The 20642-nt window shown below is 65.3% G+C and overlaps 2 protein-coding genes across 6 annotated transcripts in view; both read right to left on the bottom strand.

Moving 5' to 3' along the window:
* Nucleotides 1-769: 769 nt before the first annotated feature.
* Nucleotides 770-7822, bottom strand: WDR18 (WD repeat domain 18). Its single transcript, XM_045992356.1, has 10 exons — nt 7459-7822; nt 6304-6414; nt 4468-4601; nt 4106-4247; nt 3542-3685; nt 3389-3453; nt 3180-3304; nt 2855-3021; nt 2065-2133; nt 770-1935 (listed from the first exon to the last, which is right to left on the bottom strand). The coding sequence occupies exons 1-10, from the start codon at nt 7666-7668 to the stop codon at nt 1804-1806; spliced, it is 1299 nt and encodes a 432-aa protein (XP_045848312.1). The 5' UTR covers nt 7669-7822; the 3' UTR covers nt 770-1803.
* A 3837-nt stretch (nt 7823-11659) lies between these two features.
* ARID3A (AT-rich interaction domain 3A) overlaps nt 11660-20642 on the bottom strand; it is a 30987-nt gene continuing 22004 nt past the window's right edge. For all 5 annotated transcript variants that reach the window (XM_045990773.1, XM_045990774.1, XM_045990775.1 and 2 more), the window contains 5 exons: nt 18185-18368; nt 17836-18083; nt 15873-16169; nt 15171-15269; nt 11660-14759 (listed from right to left, as the gene is read on the bottom strand). In XM_045990773.1, coding sequence (XP_045846729.1) covers nt 14584-14759; nt 15171-15269; nt 15873-16169; nt 17836-18083; nt 18185-18368 — 1004 coding nt within the window. In that variant the 3' untranslated portion in view covers nt 11660-14583. The remainder of the gene's footprint in view (nt 14760-15170; nt 15270-15872; nt 16170-17835; nt 18084-18184; nt 18369-20642) is intronic.

Raw genomic sequence — 20642 nt, 5'->3', positions numbered from 1 at the left:
CCCAGAAGTGCGCCTGGGAGACGGTGATTCTGCGTTCGCCCGGGTCAGGTCCCCCCTCCCGCCCCCGCCCAAGCCCAAGGCCACGGCTGCTCCTCTGCCTGCAGTCCGAGGGGCGGCTGGGCCAGCACACACAGGGCGCCTGCGACCGTCGGGCATTGCTGGTGTCTCCCCACTGGCCATGACTGCCCGTGACTGGGGGTCGGACTGCGCTTCCACAAGACACGGACACGATCCTGTCGGGAGGAGCGGGAGCCTTTGCTGCGACCGCCCTGCTGGACACCAGCTGTTCCCCGGCTCCCCCAGACCTAGAGAGGGTATCTCCCCTTCACCTCGGAAACCGAGTCTGGGGCTCATGGGTGGCGTGCGCAAGGCCGTGTGGTGACTGGAGGACATCACAGGGCCCTGCCCCCTGCACGTCTGTGTACGCCAACCCCCCCCCCCGCTGTGCCAGAGGGAGCGCGGGCAGCCTTCCAGGTGGGCATCTGAGCCCGTCTGCACGGCAACACGCCAGGTGGCCAGGTGTCCCCCATGGCCCTCAGGCTGGAGTCAGATCCCAGCACGCCCCCCCCCCCCGGAACCAGGAGCCCCATGGTCTCCTCTGCCCCCAGGTGCAGGATGGGACGTGGTCACACAGCTGGGGGGACCTTGGACCGAATCCTCGGCATGAGCAGTGCGGCACGGCCCCCCCGAAGGTCAAAATCCCCCGCTTGTCCATGGTCCCCTGCCAGCCCCCCGTCTGAGCACCAGCCCCCAGAACAAGACACACGTCTTCTACCAAACCTTTAATGATGGAAGCCGCGTGGGTAGCCGAGGCCACAGGCACCAGGGGGCTCAGGGAGCCGGTCTCAGCCACACCAGAAACCCTCCCCTGCCTTCCAGGCCTGGGCACCAAGCGGTGAGGACAGCCCCGCCGGCAGATGGGAACATGGAGGCCCTGGTGCTCTGGGGCGGGGAACGGAGCGCCAAGCCCCCAACCGTGTGGGCTGGCACTGCCAGGACCCGGCTCACCCCTTGCTGCTGGGACCCCCTCCCCATCCTGGCCTCGAGAGGCCGCTCCGTGTGTGGTGGGGCTTTTGGCGGGATGGCCCGTTAGCAGCAAGACCCTCACCCGGCTCAGATGGGGCGGCCCTCAGGCCCCAACTCGGCTGCTGCGCGGCCGGACTGCCGGCTGGGGTGTGGAGCCCGAGCCCAGCGTGGACCAGCTCGGGCTGCAGCTTCAACCACACGGATTTTCTGGATCATTAAGTCAAGCTGTTAGTCGGGGACAGCTTTCTGGAAGGTTCCAAGGATTGTTTTGGGGCCCACGTGTCTGGGCTGGGCTCCAGGGACTGTCTGGCTGCGGGTCACGTCCCTAGCACAGTACGGATGCCTGGCCTCCCTCCGACCTTTTGCGCCAACAAGAAACGCTGTCGCTGAGCGGGGTGGACACGCGTCCCTCTGGAGGACCCTGGCCCAAGACTGTCCACCTGCGAGCTGGCTGCCCCGACTCAGGGTGGGGGACCCGTGGAGGCCACTGGAGGAACGGGACGGAAGGGACCACCCTGCGCTCTCTGAACCACTCCCCCACCCAGAAAGCACCCCCCCCCCGCACCCCCTGCCACTGAGCGTGGTCTGGCCCTCCCAGGGGAGCCATGGCCCTGGGGAGCGTGGGGGCCACCCCCTGGCACAGAGATGAGCCCAGAGAAAAGGGGCTTTTAGTCCTTTTGTTAAAAACAGAACAGCACCAGAAGGCCCCGCGGAGCACGGCGGCCGAGCCCCGAAGAGCACGGCCCCTCGCGGGGTGAGCGCTCCCCGCGCCGCGGCTCACTTGGCCGGCCGCGTGATGATGCGCGTGGAGAAGTCGAACAGGTCGCGGTTGACTTTGCGCAGGTTCCGCACCTCGTCCTCCAGCTCGGCCACACGGACCCGCAGCTGGTCCTGGCCGCCCAGGACGCTCTGTGGAGGGACGGGGGCTCAGAGGCCGGGGAGCTCGGGGAGCCGGAGTCGCCGTCCCCACGGCCAGTGAACGACTCGGGCTCACCAGCCCCCCCCCAGCCTCCCCCCACCCCCCGGCCCCGCGCCCACCTTCTCCATCGTGCTGCTCATCACCGCCTGCAGCCGCTCCGCCCGCTCCTGGTGGCTGGGCTCCGAGCCCTGCGGCACAGGACACTCCACATCAGTCCCCCAGGGGCCCACAGCAGCGCGCCCCTGGGAGAGAGACGCCTGCCCAACACCCGCCCACCGCAGGGGAGACCGGTGAGGAGCCCCCACCACGCGGGGTGCGGAACTGGGGTTGTCAAGGCCGCGGGCTCCAACCCCCCACGCTCCCGTCTGCCCCGGGGGCAGGGGCGCTCAGAGACCAAGGTCAGGCAGGCTCCCGACGACAGGCCAGTGGGTCGGCCCTTGCCTCCAGCCCTGGGAACAGCCTGCCGCCCGGCCCAGCGACATGGCTGATCGCTGCCAAGGCCCGGAGGCGGTCTGTGTCCCGCTGGACAGCGTCTGGGCACATGGCCCTTGGCCGGCCGGCCGCCCAGTCCTCTGCGGAGCCAGACGCCAGGCTCTCTCGGAGGGCTGCGGCCCCCTGCCGAGGGGCTTGTGGGGCTCCAGGCACGGAGACTGTGGAGCACGGGCGCCACCCAGATAGGCAAGGGCCCCGGGCCTGGGGGGTAGACGGGCGTCCCGTGGGGCCCCTGCGGTGGGTGCCAGGGGTATGAGTGCCTTCCCGTCAGGCTCCACCCCCTGCTCTGCTCGCTGGGGCCACGTCCCCCGTCCACTCCGCGCTCCCTGGCTCCTCCCGAGGAGGACTCAGTCGCCACCATGACCCCGCACGACGCTGGAGTGGCACCAAGCGCGCGTCCCGGGGGGGGGGGCCCACCTGCTGGTGGAGGCCGAGGCGCAGTGTGAAACCCCCGCGGTGTGGCTCGTCCCCGTGCTCGGCGCCCAGCAGGTGCCTGTTGAAGTGCGGCAGGGGCAGGCCTGGCCTGAAGTCCGAGCTCAGCATGCCGACCGGTGCCAGCATGATGGCGGCGTTGGTCACGGGGCCTGCGGGGGGCGGGGGTCACGGTCGCGGCGCGCCAGCCGACCCCCTCCCCTGCAACCCCGACGTGTGCGCCGACGCTGCCCGCACACCCGGGCCCGCCCCGTGCGTCCCAGACGCGAGGAGCCGCCGGCGGCCCCCACCCGTTCCCGGGGCGCCTCACCTTTGAGGGTCACGGTCCTGACGCACTGCTTGCTCTGGGTGTCCCACAGGCGCACGGTCTCGTCGTGCGAGCCCGAGAGCAGCACGCTGCCGTCGGTGGACACGGACAGGCAAGTCACCTGGTTCCTGGGGACAGACGCGGTAACCCTGAGCCAAGAGTGAGAAAACGGGGTCCCTTCCACCCCCAGCCCGGCGCCACGGCCCCCGCACCTGTGCCCTCTGAACACCTTCCCGCTGTCCTGCTCCGGCTGGAAGCTCTTCTCTTTCTGCCCAGGCTGTGAAGGCCAAGAGGGTCCCTGAGCCACGGCAGCCCCGGGCCCCCCTGGCGCCCGGCCCCCCACCCCCGGCTCCCGCGGTGCTCACCCAGGTGCAGAGGTCCACCTGGAAGATGGAGCCGTCACTGCCGCCGCAGAACACGTGGTACTCGGCTAGATCCATGGTCACGGCCATGATGCCCACGTCAAAGAGCACGGACAGCAGCAGCTCGCCCGACGAGACCTCCCACAGCTGGGGGTGGGACGGGCGTGGGACTCCAGACCCCCGGGAACCGGGACCACAGCCACCACCCACGGGGCCCTGGGGGCCGAGACCCAGCCTGCCCTGGGACGGCACTTGGCTCTCACGCCCTTGACCCCTGCGTCAGAGCCCCCTCACAAGCCTGGCAAAGCCCCGAGGGCCAGACTGGCCTCAAATCTCCCGAGGTCTGGCCAGGGAGCTGCCAGGAGCAGGCGGCCGAGTGGGAATTTCCAAGCCGACACAGGCCCAGGCCAGCCACCCTCTGGACGTCCTTGAGGCCGGAAGCGCCAGGGGAATTAGAACTGTCTGGAGCTGGCAGCCTTGGGGGATGGAGACCATCGGCTCCTCCAAGAGGCCATCGGCTCCCGGGACGTGACTCAGACCCGCGTGGGGTGTGTGGGGCGGCGCTACCTTCACTGTCTGGTCCAGGGAGGAGGTGGCGACCCGGGCCAGGGGGCCCCCAAAGCCACAGTGCAGGTCCGTGATGGGCAGGGTGTGGCGAGACCAGACGTGCCGGGGGGACGGGGTCCGGGAGGGGTCCGCCTGCAGCACACTGTGTGGAGGGAGCAGACCTCAGCGGGGGGGTGGGGGGGGGGCGGAACCCGGCCCCTCCCAGCCCTGAAGCTCCGGAGGCTCCCCGTGGCCCCTGGCCAGGCAGTCACCCCCCGCCCTCAGCACCCTCCCCCCCCAACCCCTCCCACCCCGGGGTCCTGGCCTGGTTCCACCCACGGGCTCCACAGCCAGACCCAGAACCCCGAGGGCCCAGCCTCTACCTGCACAGGCCCCACACTAGCACCAGGCAGTCCTTGCCCCCCGAAAGGAAGTGGCTGCTGTCCCCCGTGAACTGCAGGCACGACACGTCCTGGTAGTGGCGGCTCAGGATGACCAGAAGGTTCCCTGTGGAGACCTGTGAGGGCGCACACAGGTCAGGGCAGGATACAGGGCGCCGCGCCCGCACCCCGGGGCCGGGTCAGGTGGAGGCACCTGGGGACAGCCGGCCCCCCTGGTGGTCTGGAAGGAGGCCACCCCTCCTCCCCGCTGTCCTGCCTGCGCCTGTCCCCATCGTGTCCCCAAGTGGATGACAGTGCAGTCGGGGCTCCCACCCCTTGTCCAGCCGCCCTGACCTCTGACTCCTGGGTGTCCGGTGCCTGAGGACCCCTTTCCAGTGCAGGGCAAGGGAGTGATGTCACCACGGCCTCCGGGGAGGCAGGGGCCGTCTGCATGCAGCAGAGTGGACACAGACGAGCTGCTGAAAGCGTGGGCCCCTCTGTCCAGGACCGGCTGGACCCAGGACCCAGGAACAGGAAGTCACGGTCTTCAGATCCCACCATAGGGATGGGTCAGTGCATGGGGCTGAGGGAGGGGGACGCCCCGGGTGGCAGGGACAGGGGAGCGCATCACACCACCTGGGCAGTGGGGGGAGCTGGACTGTGTTCTCCTCGTGCACGTCACATCCTGACCCCTGGGACCAAGCCTTACTTGAATGACGGAGCTTTGCGGGTCTAACCCGTGCAGACTAAGGTCATGCTGGGCACGGTGGCCCTACACCTGAGGAGTCGAGTCCTTACAAGGGGAAATCCGGAGGCGCACACACCCTTCCTCTCCCCACCCCCAAGACCCTGCTCTGAGGAGTCCCAGCCTCCCTTCTTGTCCTTGGGACACCTGTCGGTGTCCTGTCTACACCGAGGGAGGGGGAAAGCGGAACAGTGGCTGATGCCTGAGTCGGGCCCCCAGCCTCAGGGGCCACCTGGGCTCGGCTGTGCGGGGCGCCCCCTCGTGGTCACGGCTCACACGGGCTGGAAAGCTCAGAGGGGGTGGGGGAGTGAGGACCAGACAGGAGTGCTCGCAGGCAAGGCCGAGGATGCCCCTCCTGGGCAGAGGGGACACGAATTTCCGCCCAGGACCCCTGCACCAAGGCAAGGATTTCTACCATGATGGGCCACCTCTGAGAAACCCCCGCCTCGGTTTCCCTCCCTGCGTCAAAGCAACTGCTCCCTAGTGTTCGAACCACGCACCGGGGTTTCCAAGTCGCAGGAGTGAAACAACTAAGCCGCCTCCCATTTCTGCGGTGCTCTGAGACAGGCAGAGCGTGGTCACGTGTCCATCGTCTGGCCCCAAGCCCCGCACGGTCTGTGCAGGAGGTGAAGTGGGTCTCCCCCCAACACACATAACCAGCTGTTGGGGGCAACACGGCTTAAACTTTTTTCTTTTTAAATATCTTTTTTTCCCCCCAAGATTTTGTTTATTTATTTGACAGAGATCACAAGCAGGCAGAGAGGCAGGCAGAGAGAGAGGGAGAAGCAGGCTCCCTGCTGAGCAGAGAGCCCGATGCGGGGCTCGATCCCAGGACCCTGAGATCATGACCTGAGTGGAAGGCAGAGGCTTAACCCACCGAGACACCCAGGCGCCCCTCTTTTTAAGTATCTTATTTACTTATTTGAAAGAGAAAGCATAAGAAAGGCGGAAGCAGGAGGCCAAGGAGAAGCAGACTCCCCGCTGCGCAGGGAGCCCGATCCAGGACTTGATCCCAGGACCCTGAGAACATGGCCTAAGTCCAAGGCTTTACCGACTGGGCCACCGGGGGGCCCGGACCAGACCCCCCACCTTACCTCCCACAGGTAGACACTCTCCGCAATTCCCGCCAGGACGTAGAGGCCATTGGGGGACGTGGTCAGACAGGTGACAGGCCCAGGACACATGATCTTCTGCTGGAGCTGGTCCTAGAGAGACAGAAGCCTCTGAGCTTCACGTGGAACTCAGGAGCGAGGGGACAGAGAGGAGCCAGAAGGAGACACACGCGAGAGGGTGGTGTGAAAGCCGAGGCCCGCGGAGAAGGCATCCGCTTTGCAGGGGGGAGGGCAGGCCTGCAGACTGTCGACAGAAGCACAATGGTGCTCACTCGGGGGTGGTGGTCAAGGCATGAAGGGCCCAGGAGGGGCTGGGAGCCCAACGGCCACCGACCCGGCTTCCCTAAGGTCCGGCCCGTCACCCTGACCCTCGGTTTCTTCGTCTAACGAGACTTCATGACCGTGTGCAGGCCGCACCAGGCAAAGTGGGAGAAAGAGCTTGTGCCACGGCTTCAGCGGCAGAACTGAGCGGCCCCAAGCTCCCCAGGTTGTATTTTGGGTGTTGTTTTTTTTAAAGATTCTATTTACTTATTTGACAGACAGAGGTCACAAGTAGGCAGAGAGGAGGAAGCAGCTCCCTGCTGAGCAGAGAGCCCGATGTGGGGCTCGATCCCAGGACCCTGAGATCATGACCTGAGCCGAAGGCAGAGGCTCAACCCACGGAGCCCCCCAGGCGCCCCGTGTTTGTAAGAGGAGACCCACGGGCCCTTACGGGGAAGGGTATGCCCTTTTAGGAGAAACAAATGCATCGCTCTCCGGGGCCTGGGACACCCCACTCCCGAAACCAGGAGACCCACGGAACCCCAGAGCCCTCCCTTTAATTAAATTTCGCGCCCCCAGGGCTCTCCCCACTCCCCCAGCCCTTCAAGGGCGATAGCCCCAAAGACCGGCACCCCACCCCAGGGCCCACCCTCCGTCCTCCGCGTGCGCGCACCGCCCCACGTGACCCCGCCGAGCGCGCGCTTCCCCCCTCCAAGCCCCCCAGACTCGCGCATGCGCAGCGCACCCTACCCGGGCCTCCCCATCCCCACCCGGGTTCGGGGAGCGTTCGGCCCCCACCGACCCTTCGCCCGACCCCACCCTCGGGCGACCCGCGCCCGCTCCACGAAGCGCGGGCCAGGACGCGCGCCGCCGCACCTTCCGCTGCAGCTCCCAGGCGCTGATATAGTTCTTGCCCAGCTGCGCCGCCAGCAGGTACTCGCCATTGAGCAGCGCCAGGCCGCGGGGTCCGGCCTGGCCGCCGCGGTACGTGAGCAGGTTGGCGCCCGAATGCAGCTCCCACACCACGCAGCTCCACAGCTGGGCCGCCGAGTCCGTACACACGGCCACTTCCATGGGAGCAGCCATGTTGCCGCCGGCCACGCCCCGGAAGTGCGTCACGCCAGCGAGACGCGGGCTCCTGCGCCGCGGGGCTCGAGCGCCGCTACGTCACGCGGCCGGTGCGCCAGCGAGGGGCGCGGGCCACGTGCTCCGCGCGGGGCCAGCGGGTCACCCGGGCTTCCTCCCCGGCCCGGCGGCCGAAGACCGTGGCAGGAGGCCCCGGCCCCGGAGTCGCTGTGGAGACCATGGCCCGGGGCCGTCTGCAGCGGCAGGTCCGGCCCGGCCGGTTCCGCGGGGCTTTTCCCCGAGTGACCCGCGCTCTGGATTCTTGCTGTGCGGGTCACAGGGTCCGGCTCGCGCGCGCGACACGTGCGACGTGCCCGTGGACCGCGTCCGCCCGCCCCGAGCCCTGCTGCCTTCCGGAGTTCGGTGCGGGCCGCCCGGGGCCCTCCGGCCGCGTGTCCGAGCGGCGGGCGGTGCTTGGAGCCTTCGTGACCGTCCGCGGCCGCCGCGGGCTCGTGGGAGCGCGCGAGCCGCCGGCGCAGGACGGAGGGCCGGGGTCGCCCACCCCGCGCCGCGGGCCGCGAGAGGCCGGGCGCCCACGGCCGGACGGAGCACCCGGAGCCCGGCCGGCGCGGGGAGGGAGGAATCCGCAGTCCCAGCCCCGGCCGGCGGGCGGCAGGCGCGAGCTCCGACGGGGAGGCCGGACCCGGAAGGGCTTTCTGCTTCGGCCTCTGCGCCCAGCCCTTGTGGGGAGGGAGGGGTGTCTTAGCGGCCTGCCCCGTTTGGGGACCTGGAAGAGGGGTTTCCCAGAGCGGCTGTCGCTTGAGCAGGGAACTAGCAACCTGGGAGAGAGGAGGGCGGAGGAATGTGCAAAGGCCCTGAGGCTGACCCTGGAGGATGGAGCAGGGCCCGTGGGGCAGTGGGGAGCCCGGGGGTGGGTGAGGGGGCATAAAAGACAAGGACGTTTGCGAGTTGCAGACAGCTGAGTGTGTGAGCCCCCAGCAGCTACCAGATGGGGACACTCAGGCGGGGGCCGCCTGGGTGGCTCAGTGGGTTAAAACCTCTGCCTTCCGCTCAGGTCATGATCTCAGGGTCCTGGGATCGAGCCCCGCATCCGGCTCTCTGCTCAGCGGGGAGCCTGCTTCCTCCTCTTTCTCTGCCTGCTTGTGATCTCTCTCTCTCCCCGTCAAATAAATTAAAAAAAAAAAGTTCCTGATTTCCACCCCCCAGAATCTCTGACACCACCGTTTCCTCAATTTTTTTTTAAAAGATCTTATTTGACAGATCAGAAGTGAGCAAAGACACGGGCCAGAGAGGTGGGGGGCGGGAAGCAGGCTCCCCGCTTGAGCAGAGAGCCCGATGTAGGACTCGATCCCAGGACCCTGAGACCTGAGCCGAAGGCAGACGCTTAACCCACTGAGCCCCCCAGGCGCCCCACAAATGTTGTTTTGAAAGTGGGAATGAGAAAAACAAAACACGGGGAATGCTAACTTACACTTCCCAAACATGGGTTTCCCCAAATCAAACCTTGCCTTGAACCCTGAGCCCCTGGCAGCCTGTGGACTCCCACTGGACAATGACCACATCGTGTGGCTCCCAGGAGTGGGCCTGGGCAGCCTTCGGAACAGCGACTCAGAACTTGATCTGCACTTGGGGGCTGTGGAGCAAATCACGGTGAGGCTCTGGGCCTCCGTGTCCTTGTGCGCACTACGGGGACACTGGTTTCCCACAGCTACGGACTTCGGGTCCTGGGTTTCAGAGGCCTGGAGGTTTCCAAATTCCTGGATTCCGGGACATGGGGCAGGCCCAGCACATGTCGGTTGCAGGGTTCTAAGCTTGGTGCCCAGAGGGCGCCCGTGATGGGCGCTCCGGCAGGGGGAGGCCCAGGCAGCAGGAAGCACAGCTGGGTGGCAGGCCTGGCCCCTCACAGGCCTCCTCCCCCTGCAGTCCTCCCAGGAGGTCAGAGGTCACCCCACCCCCAGCCCAGCGAGTGTGGAATGAGGACAGACCGGTTGTGTCAGAAGGGCAGGACAACAACCACACTTGGGGGGGGTCTAGGACCACCCAGTCGCCAGACCTCCTTGATGCCAGCTGGGTGGGTGCCTGGTCCCAAACCCCAGGCTGCGAGGGTGTGGCTGCAGTGGCGGAGGCAGTAAGGGGGAAACTGAGGCACAGAGACATTCCCTCCTCTTCCCCACTCCCGGTCTAAGCCCTGAATTCTTCATTTATTCTGTTTTCAGTGCTGAGCACGGTTCTGTGGGGACACGGCCCAGCCAGAGCAGACGCCTCCATTCTGGGGTCCCAGCCCAGGCGCCTTCCTTCCCCGGGCCACCCACCCCAACCCGCCTGTCCTGTACACCAGCGCTGACGGGAGGGAGGGAGGATGACTCAGGTGAAAACCCTCCCCTTGCCGCGGCCAGGCTCCCAGCCCCGGCTCCTTGCAGGCTCCCAAAGCTCTGCTCTTCAGGTGTTGAAGGGTTCCTCCTGGGAGCCTCCTTGGGCCTCCTCGCATGGGAGGCGGAGGCTGGCAGGCTCCTGGAAGCTGTGACGGGGCCTGAGCCCTTCCTTTGGCCCCTGGGGCTGTGTGACCTCAGGGCTTCCTGCCCCAGACCTGGGCCTCTTCAGTGGAGGAACAGAGAGGTGGACTGGCTGAACCAGTTTACAAGAAGGGGCCATTTTCCTTTTTAAAATTATTTCTCCCTTACTCCTAGGGCAGGACTAGGGAGCCCAAGAGGCAGGTGGCTCCCGGTCCTCCGGCCTCTCCTGGTCCCCCAGGCCCGGGGACCAAGACGCAGCCCACTCGTTTCTGACAGGAGTGGCAAGTGCCGGGGCTGAAGTGGGCCACGGGGGTGCGTGGGAACCTCTGGTCTGGGACCCGAGGGTCAGTGAACTCTCCCCCACCCCACAACCCCTGGGGGCTGACCCAGGCTGGAGGGACTGGCCGGGCCGGGAGGGACTGGCTGGGGCCGGCCTGGGCCAGAGCCAGTGGCACGGGAGCGAGCTGGCGGGAGGCCGGGCCTGCCCACACTCCAGCCAAGCCGCCCTTGAGCCTGTCACATTCTGCATGCGGGGGTCACGAGGGTAAACGGACTAGACACCCCAGAAAATCTCTTCCAGCCCAGTTTTGCAGGGCCGGTGTGGTTTGGGGTTGGAAGCAGAAAACACAGGATTTCCCTTCCGCATGTGCTGAGCCCCAGGATTGCAAACCGCAGCCCACGTCCCATTTTCCTTCTTAAAATTATTTTTCCTTTATCTCCTGGGGCGGGGGGCCGCTTTGGAGCGACACCTGCTGAATCGTTAAAAGTGAAAACGTGACCCACACCCCAGTGGGAAGGCTGGTGGGGGACGAGGCCGGGTCCTGGTCTCAGAAGACGGCAGAGGCCGGTGGGATGGCGGGCTGGGGGTTTCTGCCGGTGCCCCCTCCTGCCAGGTCCGGTCACGGCGCAGGCCAGGCCGAAGGGGCGATCCCAGGGGCATGGGGGCAGACGCAGCACAAACATGGCTCTGTGTCATGGACGGTGACAAGGGGCTGGCCTGGCAGAGAGGGAAAGAGGTATGGCAAAGGCCCAGAGGAAGGCCCAGCGAGGAGGGGGCAGGGAGCAGGCCACACCCCCCAGGGGCTCGGGTTCAGAGTAACAGTGGCCTCAGAACCCAGGATGGCAGGAAACTTAGCTGGGGGGGAGGGGCTGGGGGACAGGCTGGGGCACCCCTAGGCCTGCTACACTTTGCACCAGCTCCTCCCTCCGTGAGCTGGTGGCCACACCCACCCCCTTGGAGACGCCCCGCCTGTCGTCCCTGCTGCAGGATGGTGGGGTCAGACCCAGGCCCGCCCCCCCACCCAGACACACCCAAAAAACCATCACAGGAGACATTTTCTGTTAAAAGTCAGAAGTGTTTTGTCTTGTTTTAATATCTCATCAACTTTACAGGGTTACAATTGTCTTAAATATTTCTGAAGTTTAAATACAATCTGCATAATAATGTTATAAAATGTAAACTTTCAGTGTTCTTTTTCAATTTCAAAATCACACACCTTTTTTTTTGTGAGTTTTTTTTTGGTCTTTTGTCTTTTTTTTTTTTTTTTTTTTCCCTTTTAATACCTGAATGTTCTGCAAAAACTGAAATCGGTACAGGCCGCCCTGGCCAGGGCGACAAGGCCAGGCCCGGCCAGAGGTAGAATCGTTTGAACCTATTTTTAAAAGTTTTTTTCGCTTTAACCTGAGTGCTGGCGCAGGACCCACGCCGTCTGACGAAGCCCAGAGAAACTGAAATTTCACATGTCAGGAATGAAAGGCTGCGTTCATGTTTGCCAAGAAAAAAAATGCAAAAGCAAAACTGAAGGGGGAGAAAGGACAAAGTGGACGCAAGCGGTAAGAACGGGAAAGGGGTGCACAAAGGCAGAACTACCGAAAGGGACACGCTGCCCCACCCGCTGCCCGGCTCCTGGCTTGGGGCCCCACGGAAGCTCCTGGAAGCATCACCTCCAGCAGGGGAGCCCCAGAGAGCTCCTCTCCACCCTGAGTTTGGGGTCCCTGCCCTCCCCGTGCGAAGCTGGCTCAGGAATGAGCAGCACACGGGCCAAGGGCACAGACAGCTGCCCCCGTCCTCCCCTGCCCGGGGTTTGCAGCGGGGGCACCGCTCTGCACCCCAGAAAGCCCCCCTTCCCTAAGCTCCAGGGACAGGAGGGGCAGGGGGTTGCATGCGGCACCGAGGGCAGAGGCGGGGAGGACCCCTCTTGCATTCCAATGAAGGCGGGCTCCCCCCCCAGCACAGCCGCCCCCGGGGCTGGCCAGGCCCCACGCCCTGCCCCCACCTGTCCCCTACAACCATCATATGCACAGCAGGCCGCACCCCAGAGGCCACACAGGTCCCAACGCGAGGACACGCGCAAAGACGTGCACACACCCACAGAGCGGCCTACGGCCTTCCAGGTGGAAAGGGGTGCGGGGGGGCAGGGCACGGGGTTTGGCATCGAGAGTCAGACCTGAGGTAGAAAGAAACGTGCGGCAGATGCCCCCCACGTGGGCGCGGCCAGGAAACCCTGAAGGCGACGGGTCGGGGCGTCCACGGGTCAGGCTGGGGCGAGAGGAGACGGGGGGGGGGGGGGCGGTTCTCTGCCTGGAGCTGGGTTGTGCGGGGGTGGGGGGGACGACAAAGGGATCCCCATCCCACCATGATTGTGCTGCTGCAGCGAGAGAGGGGAGGGCAGAACTTTCCAGAAGGAAAAGCAGAGGGAGACCCCGCCCCTAGAAGGCTGGGGGATGGGAGTGTCAAGAACCCTGAGCTATTCCACACCCAGCACAGCCCCACACGAGGGAAAACCCAGCCTTGGGGCCCAGGACCCCCCTCGGCTCTCCCAGGCTGGCACCGCCCCGCCTCGGCCTCGTTATGTCAGGCCCCTGAGCCCAATTAGAGAACTTAGAGAACACAGGCTCGCCCTGGGAACAGCGGAGTCAGTGCCCCCCCGCCATGAAAGTCCTGCCCCAACGCCACCTGGTCCGCAGGGACACGGCGGGCCTCAAGAGGGCTCCCCCGCCTGCCTGGGCCTTAGGACAGACGGTGCTGTCTCCCCAAGACCACGGCTAGCCCCCAGTCTCCCCCAGCCGTGCCCCCCGACACCCACCTTCTAAGCAGGAGGAAGGGTCGTGCAGACAGGGTGCGGCCTCCCGTTACTTTACCTCCGTTACTTTACCTACTCGGGGGGGCTGTGGCCCCAAGCCCCGGGCCCGAGAGAGAAGGAACGAGCAAAGTTAAAGAGGAGAGAATGGAAGGGGGGGCGTTCCGGGGCCGAAGCTCCAAAAACCTCGCCCTGAGCTGAGCCCGGCCCCCCCCCCCCCCCCCCCCCCCCCCCCCCCCCCCCCCCCGGCATGAATCATCTCCCAGAGCAGCCCTCCCCCCTTCCCCAGGGGCGCCCCCAGGCCACATTCATCCCTGAGACAGGAGCCTGGGGGCTGCCACAGGTGGAACCCCCACACCCAGGGCCCTTCATCCATCTGCCCTCCTCTCCAGCTGAGACGTGCGGTCTCTGCGGGGGGCCAGCTCGCGGGGGGGGGGGGGGGCGGGTGACCCCGCCCATAGCACCTGAGTTCATCACCTGTCCTGGCTCTGGCCACCTGCCCCCCCACCCAGGAAACACACAAAGGAACCCAAGTCAGTCATGGGAAAATAGAAAGGGTATGACTTTTCTTTTTGTGTGTGTGGTTGTTTTTGTGTTTTTTTGCTTTTTCAAGTCCAGTTTCCCTGAATGAACACAAATATATAGATATATATATACTTTTCCTAAGGTTTGATTCCTCCCCCAAGAATAAAATAGATTATTTACAAAACAAAACCCCAAAACCTCTTAAAAACCCTATAGATCTCGAGTATCACTGTTTCTTTAAAAAAAAAAAAAAGTAGTTCCCAAAAGCAACAAGAAAAAAAAATTTCAGCTGATCTTGGCTCAGGGGTTTCTTTCAACACAAGGAGCTGGGCATGGTGAGTGTGTGATGAATGGGAAAAAAAAAGGGAAAAAACAGACGAAAATGAAAACACAGTGCAGGGATGTATGAGGTAAACAGGATCGGCTCCCGTGGCAACCGATCCAAACAGACCCAGACCCCAGTTGGCTGGTCCAGCAGGGCTGCGGCCCTCGGAAATGCGGCCCCTCTCTCTTCTGACTTCCTCTGCTGCTCTCACAATTCACGTCTCTCAATGTCCGAACCTGAGTAATTCAAGTGTTCCTTGGTTTTCCCCTGTTTTATTAAATTTTCTTTATATATATATGTATATATCTTTTCTTTTCTTTTCTTTTTGGCGTTAGCTGTGGCTCCGTTATGGATGCCTCCCCTCCCCACCCGTATCTACCGCCATCCCGGCCCCTGCGCTGCCCACCTCGACTCCCACCCCTCTGCCCAGGCGGGCTCCTGGGGTGGGAGTGGCGGGTGGGGAGTGGTGCAGTTAAGGCAATGAGTTATTTGAGGTAGAAGATGTGGCAGGTGTGGACAACCCCGCCGGCCCGGCCTGGCTGCCCGCGCTGCTGCTGGTCCCGCTGTTCCCTCCCCGGCCGCTGCCGCCGCCGGCTTTGCTGGGAGCTGGGTGTGGTGCGGGCGCCGGTGGCTGAGCAAACAGCACCCCTAGTGTGAGGACAGGAGGAGAAACACATCATGTAGGTGGGAAGATGGCGCAGCCGGGGCAAAGTCACCCAGGGACCTGGCGGCCCATGGCAGTCACAGGTCCCTTCTCTGTCCCTTGGCGGCACCTTGGTTGGCGGAGCCACCAAGCTGCTCGACGTCCACAGCACCCCCTGGTGGCCCCCGTGAGCTACGGGCTGGCTGCACCGTGTTTCAGAAGGAACTCGGGGCCACCACTTGCCCTGGGAGAAACAAATGTCCTCAGGGAACGGGCTGAGTAGGCCATGGGGCCTGGCTCGCTCTGGTCCCACGCGGACAGAGCCCTGCTGGGTGGCCCTGGTGGGGGCAGGTTCAACACCAACCCCGGGCTCCTGCGTTAACAGGAGACCGTGCTCAGGGCCCAGCGGGTCCTACCTGTGTACATGATCCCGTTAATCTCCACGGACATGCTAATACTGTTGCTGCCATTGGGGCCGGTCAAGTTCGGGGCAGAGTCCTGGCGGCTCTCACAGGCTGTGGGAAGAAGAAACACCACGTCAGTAGTCATAGGCCCATCCGGGCGAGGACCCGCTTCCGTCAGCACACGCACAGGTGCTCACTACGTATTTACCGAAGAAGAAGACATCTGTCTAAAATTCGCTTCTCTCGTGATGATAAGTCTGAAGCTACGTCAGCATCCCCAAACCATCTCATTCTTTTTAACAGCCCCGGAGTGGCCTGGACTTGACTTGCTCCATTCCTACTAATGGAGCGTCTGCACCTAGCTTTGCTGGAGATCCGGAGTGGGTCACAGGGCAAGAATGTTTTCTATTTTAAGAAGAGATTGCCAAATTGTCACCTGTTGACACTCCCAGCAGCAGGGCTCAATGGGCGCTTTCTCCCACATCCCGACCAACATTTAACATCGTCAAACTCTGATGGCTTAAAAAACGGTATCTCCTTGTTAGCATGGAGATCGCCGACTGAGCTTTCCATGGGCATTTTCTACTAGTCATTAATTCATTTGATCTTTCTCTTTCTTATTGATTTGTGGGCACTCTTTACATAGGTTGGCTACGAAGCCCTGATTTTGCTGCGTAGGCAGGAAGCAGGGAGGGTCTGGGCGCCGGGGGGTACCTTGGCTGTTGATACGAATGCTCATGGGCAGCTGGGCTGTCATGGCCAAAAAATTCTGCTGCAATGCCCGCTGCACAAGCCGGTGCTGCTCGTCTGCCACCAGGGCCATCTTTTTCTCAGGAGGCTCCCCAGACTCCAGCTTCTCCCGCAGCTGCTCCAGCGCAGCTGCCTGTGCGGCCACAGCCGCCTGGGCTGCTGCTGCTTGGACAGCCGCTGCCTGGGCTGCCACCACAGGGTGGCCCGTCAGCGACACCGGCAGGCGGCCGGGGACCGTGATGGGGATGGCCGAGTCCTCCTCTAGACGGGAGAGAAGAGGCATTGGCAGCCAGAGGGGCACCAGGGAGCCTGGTGCTGCCTTCCCCCCGGCAAGAAGGCGCGGGTGTGCGCACCCTCTCCGGGGAAGCGGTGAGGCTCTGGGACACGCGAGTGCCGGGGAGCCCCTCCAGAGGTCAGCCTGGTGTCGCACTCGGCACCCATGCGATCCCGAGAGCCCGCGACAGGGCGCTGGTCACGGACGACACCAGCGAGAGCAGCGAGGCCTCCCCGTGTGTCCTAACGCACGCGACACGACCCGTCCGGAGAGGCCTCAACGACCCCGTGCCTGCCCCCGCTCGCACCCTCGCCTCACGGACGAGGGGACCCGAGCTCCAGGCGGCAATGGCTACGCCAAGGCCACAGAGCTGCAGTCACTGAGCTGGGACTCGAACTCAGGCAGGCTCAGCTCCGGAACCAGCTCCCGCCCATTCCCGCTTCTGTGGTGGAAACTGGGGTCCCACCGTGACCCGCTGTCTTTTCTTCTCCTAACTCCTCCCCCGTGTCCTTCCCCTGTTGCCTGGCGTGGTTTCCCCCTCTGCACCAGGCCCTCGGCCAGAAGCTTTGTGGCACCCCCCAACCCCCGTCTGGTTGCACGGGAACACCACCTGGGAGCCTTCACCACGGGCCCCCACAGCTGCTGCTTTCCAGCTCCCTCCTGTCCGGGAAGGCTCCTTCCCGCCCACCGCCCTCCGTCACGCGCGGCGAGTGGCTGACAACCATTGGCAGGGACCACGGGAGCTCCTGGGCGGAGGGGGTAGTGGGTAAACTGAGGTCCCAGAGGACTGAAGGAGCGGTCATTAGAGACCGCGCTCGCCTCGGACCTGAGCAGCCTGAACCGTGGGGACTCCCTGGACCCTCAGGCTACTCAGAGGGTAGGGGTCACAGCCCGTGGGGCCGGGGAGAAACACTCAGTGACCCAGCCTGAGGCCTGGGGCCGAGTGAGCAGTCAGTGTCTCTGTGTTACGCAGGATTCGGAGGTTCAGCGGGAGAGAAGGCTGTCATCGACTGGCGACGCCGGCCACGGATGGGGGGCTGCCCGGCGGACACCCGAAACTTGGCCCAGTGCCCGCTGGGCACAGACACGCTGCAGGCACCCCCTTCCACAAACCCACAGGCATGGGGTAACTTTCCCCACGTCCCTGGCCGGAAGCCGGCCTCAGGGTGCACCACGTACCAGCTCCGGGGTGGGTGAAGGTCAGCCTGATAGGCTACAAGGTCAGGATGCCCGCAGGACGGACACTGTGTTGAGAAGGTTCGAAAGCTCCCAGGGGAAAGAATACAGCAACCAGCCAGTAACGTCTGCTGGGGGCGATGACCACGGCCGCGTATGACGGCCCGACCGCTGGCCCAGCGACCGTCAGCCCTCAGGACGCCTGCCGCAGGGTCAGGAAAGAACACGGTGCACAGACAGCAACGTGGGCGCCCTGCGGACCGGGCGGTCGGTCCTAGTAACGTGTGCCCTAGGCCCCGGCGGGGCAGCTGCGCCCGTCTCTCACGCCGCCGCCGGAGGGCCCTCTGCGGGGCACCGTGGGGCTCATCCTCAGGTGACCTGGGGGGGTGCGGCGGCCCCGAGTCCCCTCTGCGGTCAGAGGGCCCCGCCAGCGCGGCGCCGAGTCCCGAGTCAGGCCCCGAGGGAGGCGCCCCTTACCTTTCTTGATCTTGGGCGCGGGGGGCCCGGAGCTGCCGTTGGTGCTGGCGGCGAGGCCCAGCGAGGGCACGGGCAGCTTGGGCGAGGACAGCATGCCGTGCGCGCCGCCGGGAGAGTAGGCGAACAGGGAGCCCCCGAAGCTCTGGCGCCGGCCCTCCCGCCGGTTGCTGTCGATGGCGGCCTGGAGCTCGTTGGGGCTGCTGAGGCCGCGCTTCTCGCACTCGTAGGGGTACAGGTATTTCATGTACCTGCGCGCAGGGGGGCGGTGAGGGCGGCACGCGGGCGCCGAGCCTCCCGCCGCGCAGTGCACAGTGCGGACCCCCGCCCCCCCCGGCCCCCGGGCGCTCACTGGGTCCGCAGGGTGAAGGCCGCGCTGGTGATGGACGTGGGCAGGTTGAGGCCCTTGGTGATCTCCCGCCACAGCTTCTTGTTGATGACCTCCACCAGGCCGCCCTTCTCGGTCACCAGCACGTACAGCATGAACAGGTCAAGCACTTGCTTGGCCATGATGGGGATGCGGTTCACGGGGGTCCCTGCGGGGGGCGGGGGGCGGTCAGGGGGGGCGCCATCGCCACCACCTGGGACTGAGGCGCCCCCGGGAGAGGGTCTCTCCCGACACGGGGACGGCGCGCTGCTCTCTGGGGGGCATCCTGGCCGCTGAGCCGCACGCCAGCCCCCGCCCCTCGGCGCCAGGAGCACCCGGTCGTGACCCCCGTGACAACCGCAGACGTCCCTGGCGCGGCCCTGTGTCTCCTGGGGGTGGGGCTGCGGGGGGCGGGGATCCCCCCCGAGAGAGTGAGAGGAAGCCCGTGTCTCCATCAGGGATCCGGGATCCTGGCCGAACTCGCCCGGGGGTACAGAGATGGGACCGGCCAGGGCCAGGCTGTGGAGCCGCAGCGGAAACACGTCCTCCGTTAGCTCTGCTCCCGGCTGGGCACGCGGAGCCAACAAAACCCCTCTGCCCGGTCCCAGGGCCTGCGCCCACCGCCCACCGCCCACCGCCCGCGGGCTCTGCAGTGGGACAGCGCTCTGCTGGGCCACTTTGCCGCTTAAGAGAGGGGGGCAGTGGGCCGGGCCAAGGGGGGGGTTGCTCCCAGCGGACAGGCCTGGGCCGTGGTCCACCGGCCCTGAGCCTCAAGCCTTTGCCCCTGTCCCCATCGCCCTCGTGCGGGGGCCTTCAGCTTGGCCTTCCTGGCTGGGGGAAGCCCCCTGTTAGAATCTCCCTGCCGCTGCAAGCCTGGGGTGTGGTCTGTGGCCCCCAGCTGCTGTCCTGTCACTCGGGGCCCCCGACTCGGACCCCCGGCGCCCAGCCTGCGTCACGCACACCTGCAGCCCCCCCCGGAGATGGGCCCACGGTGGGCCCAGGCTGTGGCTCCCCGAGAAGGCCCGGTCCAGCTGGTCCGCTGGGGCTGGAGGTTCCGGAACCACTTCCTGCCACCTGTGGCCACGTCTGCCCTTTCCAGGTTTCCAAACCCCCACCAACAGGGCCCGCCTGGAGCGGGCAGAGGGAGCTGGACTTCAGACCCCCTGCCCTCGCCCAGTTCCATTTCTGAGCATAAGGGAGAGGGAGGAAAAGCAACCCCCACCTCTGGGGCTCCCCAGCCCACCCAGGACGCTGGCGTAGGTCCGCACTGGGGAGAACAGAAAGAACCACACAAAAGGTCCTCCGGGGACCCCGCGCCAAGGCCGGCAGCCGGGCCTGATCGGATGTTTACAGAAGGAGCAGGGCGGAGAGCCGAGAGGCTCCGTGCAGGACGGGGGCGCGGGGGCAGTGGGCAAGATAAGGAAGGGTGGAGAGGTCTTCGGCAGGAGGGTGGGATGCAGGCAGGACCCCTCCCGCACTCCCAGCCCCCGGAATTCCGAGGGGCCTTCGCTTTGTGATGTGGGAAAAGAAAGAACGTTCTGTCTGGAGTGACGGGCTGTGGGATGCAGGACGGGGCGTCTGGCGGGGCGGGTGGGGGCATCCCCTGGACCTTCAGCCCCAGAGGCTGCCAGTTACGGAGGGCGAGGATCCAGGAAGACAGCAAGGGCGAGGGGGGCTTAGGGCTGGGTTCTGAGGCATGTGTAGGAGTCTGTTGCTCCCTGTCCTCCGGGGGAGCCTGGCTTGGCACGAGGCGCGGGGCTGGACTGCGACCCTCAGAGCCCCGCGTGGCTGCCGGCTCCACGGCTGTTTCGGAGGCCTCCCCACCTCAGCCACACCCACGGGCTGCTCACCACCCTCTGAACCTGCAGGACGCCAGGCCCAGTCGTGGGCAGAGTGGGTGGGCTCCCGGCCTGGGGGCTCAGTGCTCCCTGCAGGGTGGGGGCGGGGGGGGGGCTCCCGCGGGTGTGGACGGGTTGATAAAGAGAGTGGGGCAGGATCTCTCTGACCACATGGGGGGCGGCTGGCCCGGCTGGGACTGCTCCCCACGATAAGGACGAGGCCCCTCGCCCCAGGACTGGGTCTGGATTCCTCCGCCCCGGCCAGGCACGGGAGGGGTTAACGGGAAGGCCGCGGCCCCTCCCCTTCATCTCCTTCCCTTCCGGCTGCTGGGCCTGCTGTTTACAGAGGCCGCTGGAGAGGGAGAGGCACGCAGAGGGCCCTGGACAAAGCAGCCAGTGGCCGGCCCCTGCAGTGGGCCTGAGTGGACCCTGCAGGACCCCGCCCCTTCCTGCGTCCAGGGCTCAAGGACGAGTCCCCTCCCTGGGCCTCAGTTTCCTTTCCTGAACAGCAGGAGTTATAATAGCTCCCACCAGGGGGCCTGGTTCTGGTCAGAGGGACCAGCCCCACACTGCAGGGGGTACCTCTAGAACCCTCCCCCAGGTCC

The sequence above is a fragment of the Meles meles genome, chromosome 20 (assembly GCF_922984935.1).
Source record: "Meles meles chromosome 20, mMelMel3.1 paternal haplotype, whole genome shotgun sequence".
In the NCBI taxonomy this organism is placed as follows: domain Eukaryota; kingdom Metazoa; phylum Chordata; class Mammalia; order Carnivora; family Mustelidae; genus Meles; species Meles meles.
Note: the sequence above shows the minus strand (reverse complement) of the source record. Positions and strands in the feature narration are given on the sequence as shown.

Bases quoted from the DNA above. Each gene is read 5' to 3' on its own strand.
- WDR18 (XM_045992356.1), bottom strand. From the start codon at position 7,668: ATGGCTGCTCCCATGGAAGTGGCCGTGTGTACGGACTCGGCGGCCCAG. The intron at 3,305-3,388 runs GTGCGGGGGCCG...GTCTGTCCCCAG, and splicing joins AAGGTGTTCAGAGGGCACAG to GAACCAGGTGACTTGCCTGT. The intron at 2,134-2,854 runs GTGGGCCCCCCC...CCTGTGCCGCAG, and splicing joins GCCTCGGCCTCCACCAGCAG to GGCTCGGAGCCCAGCCACCA.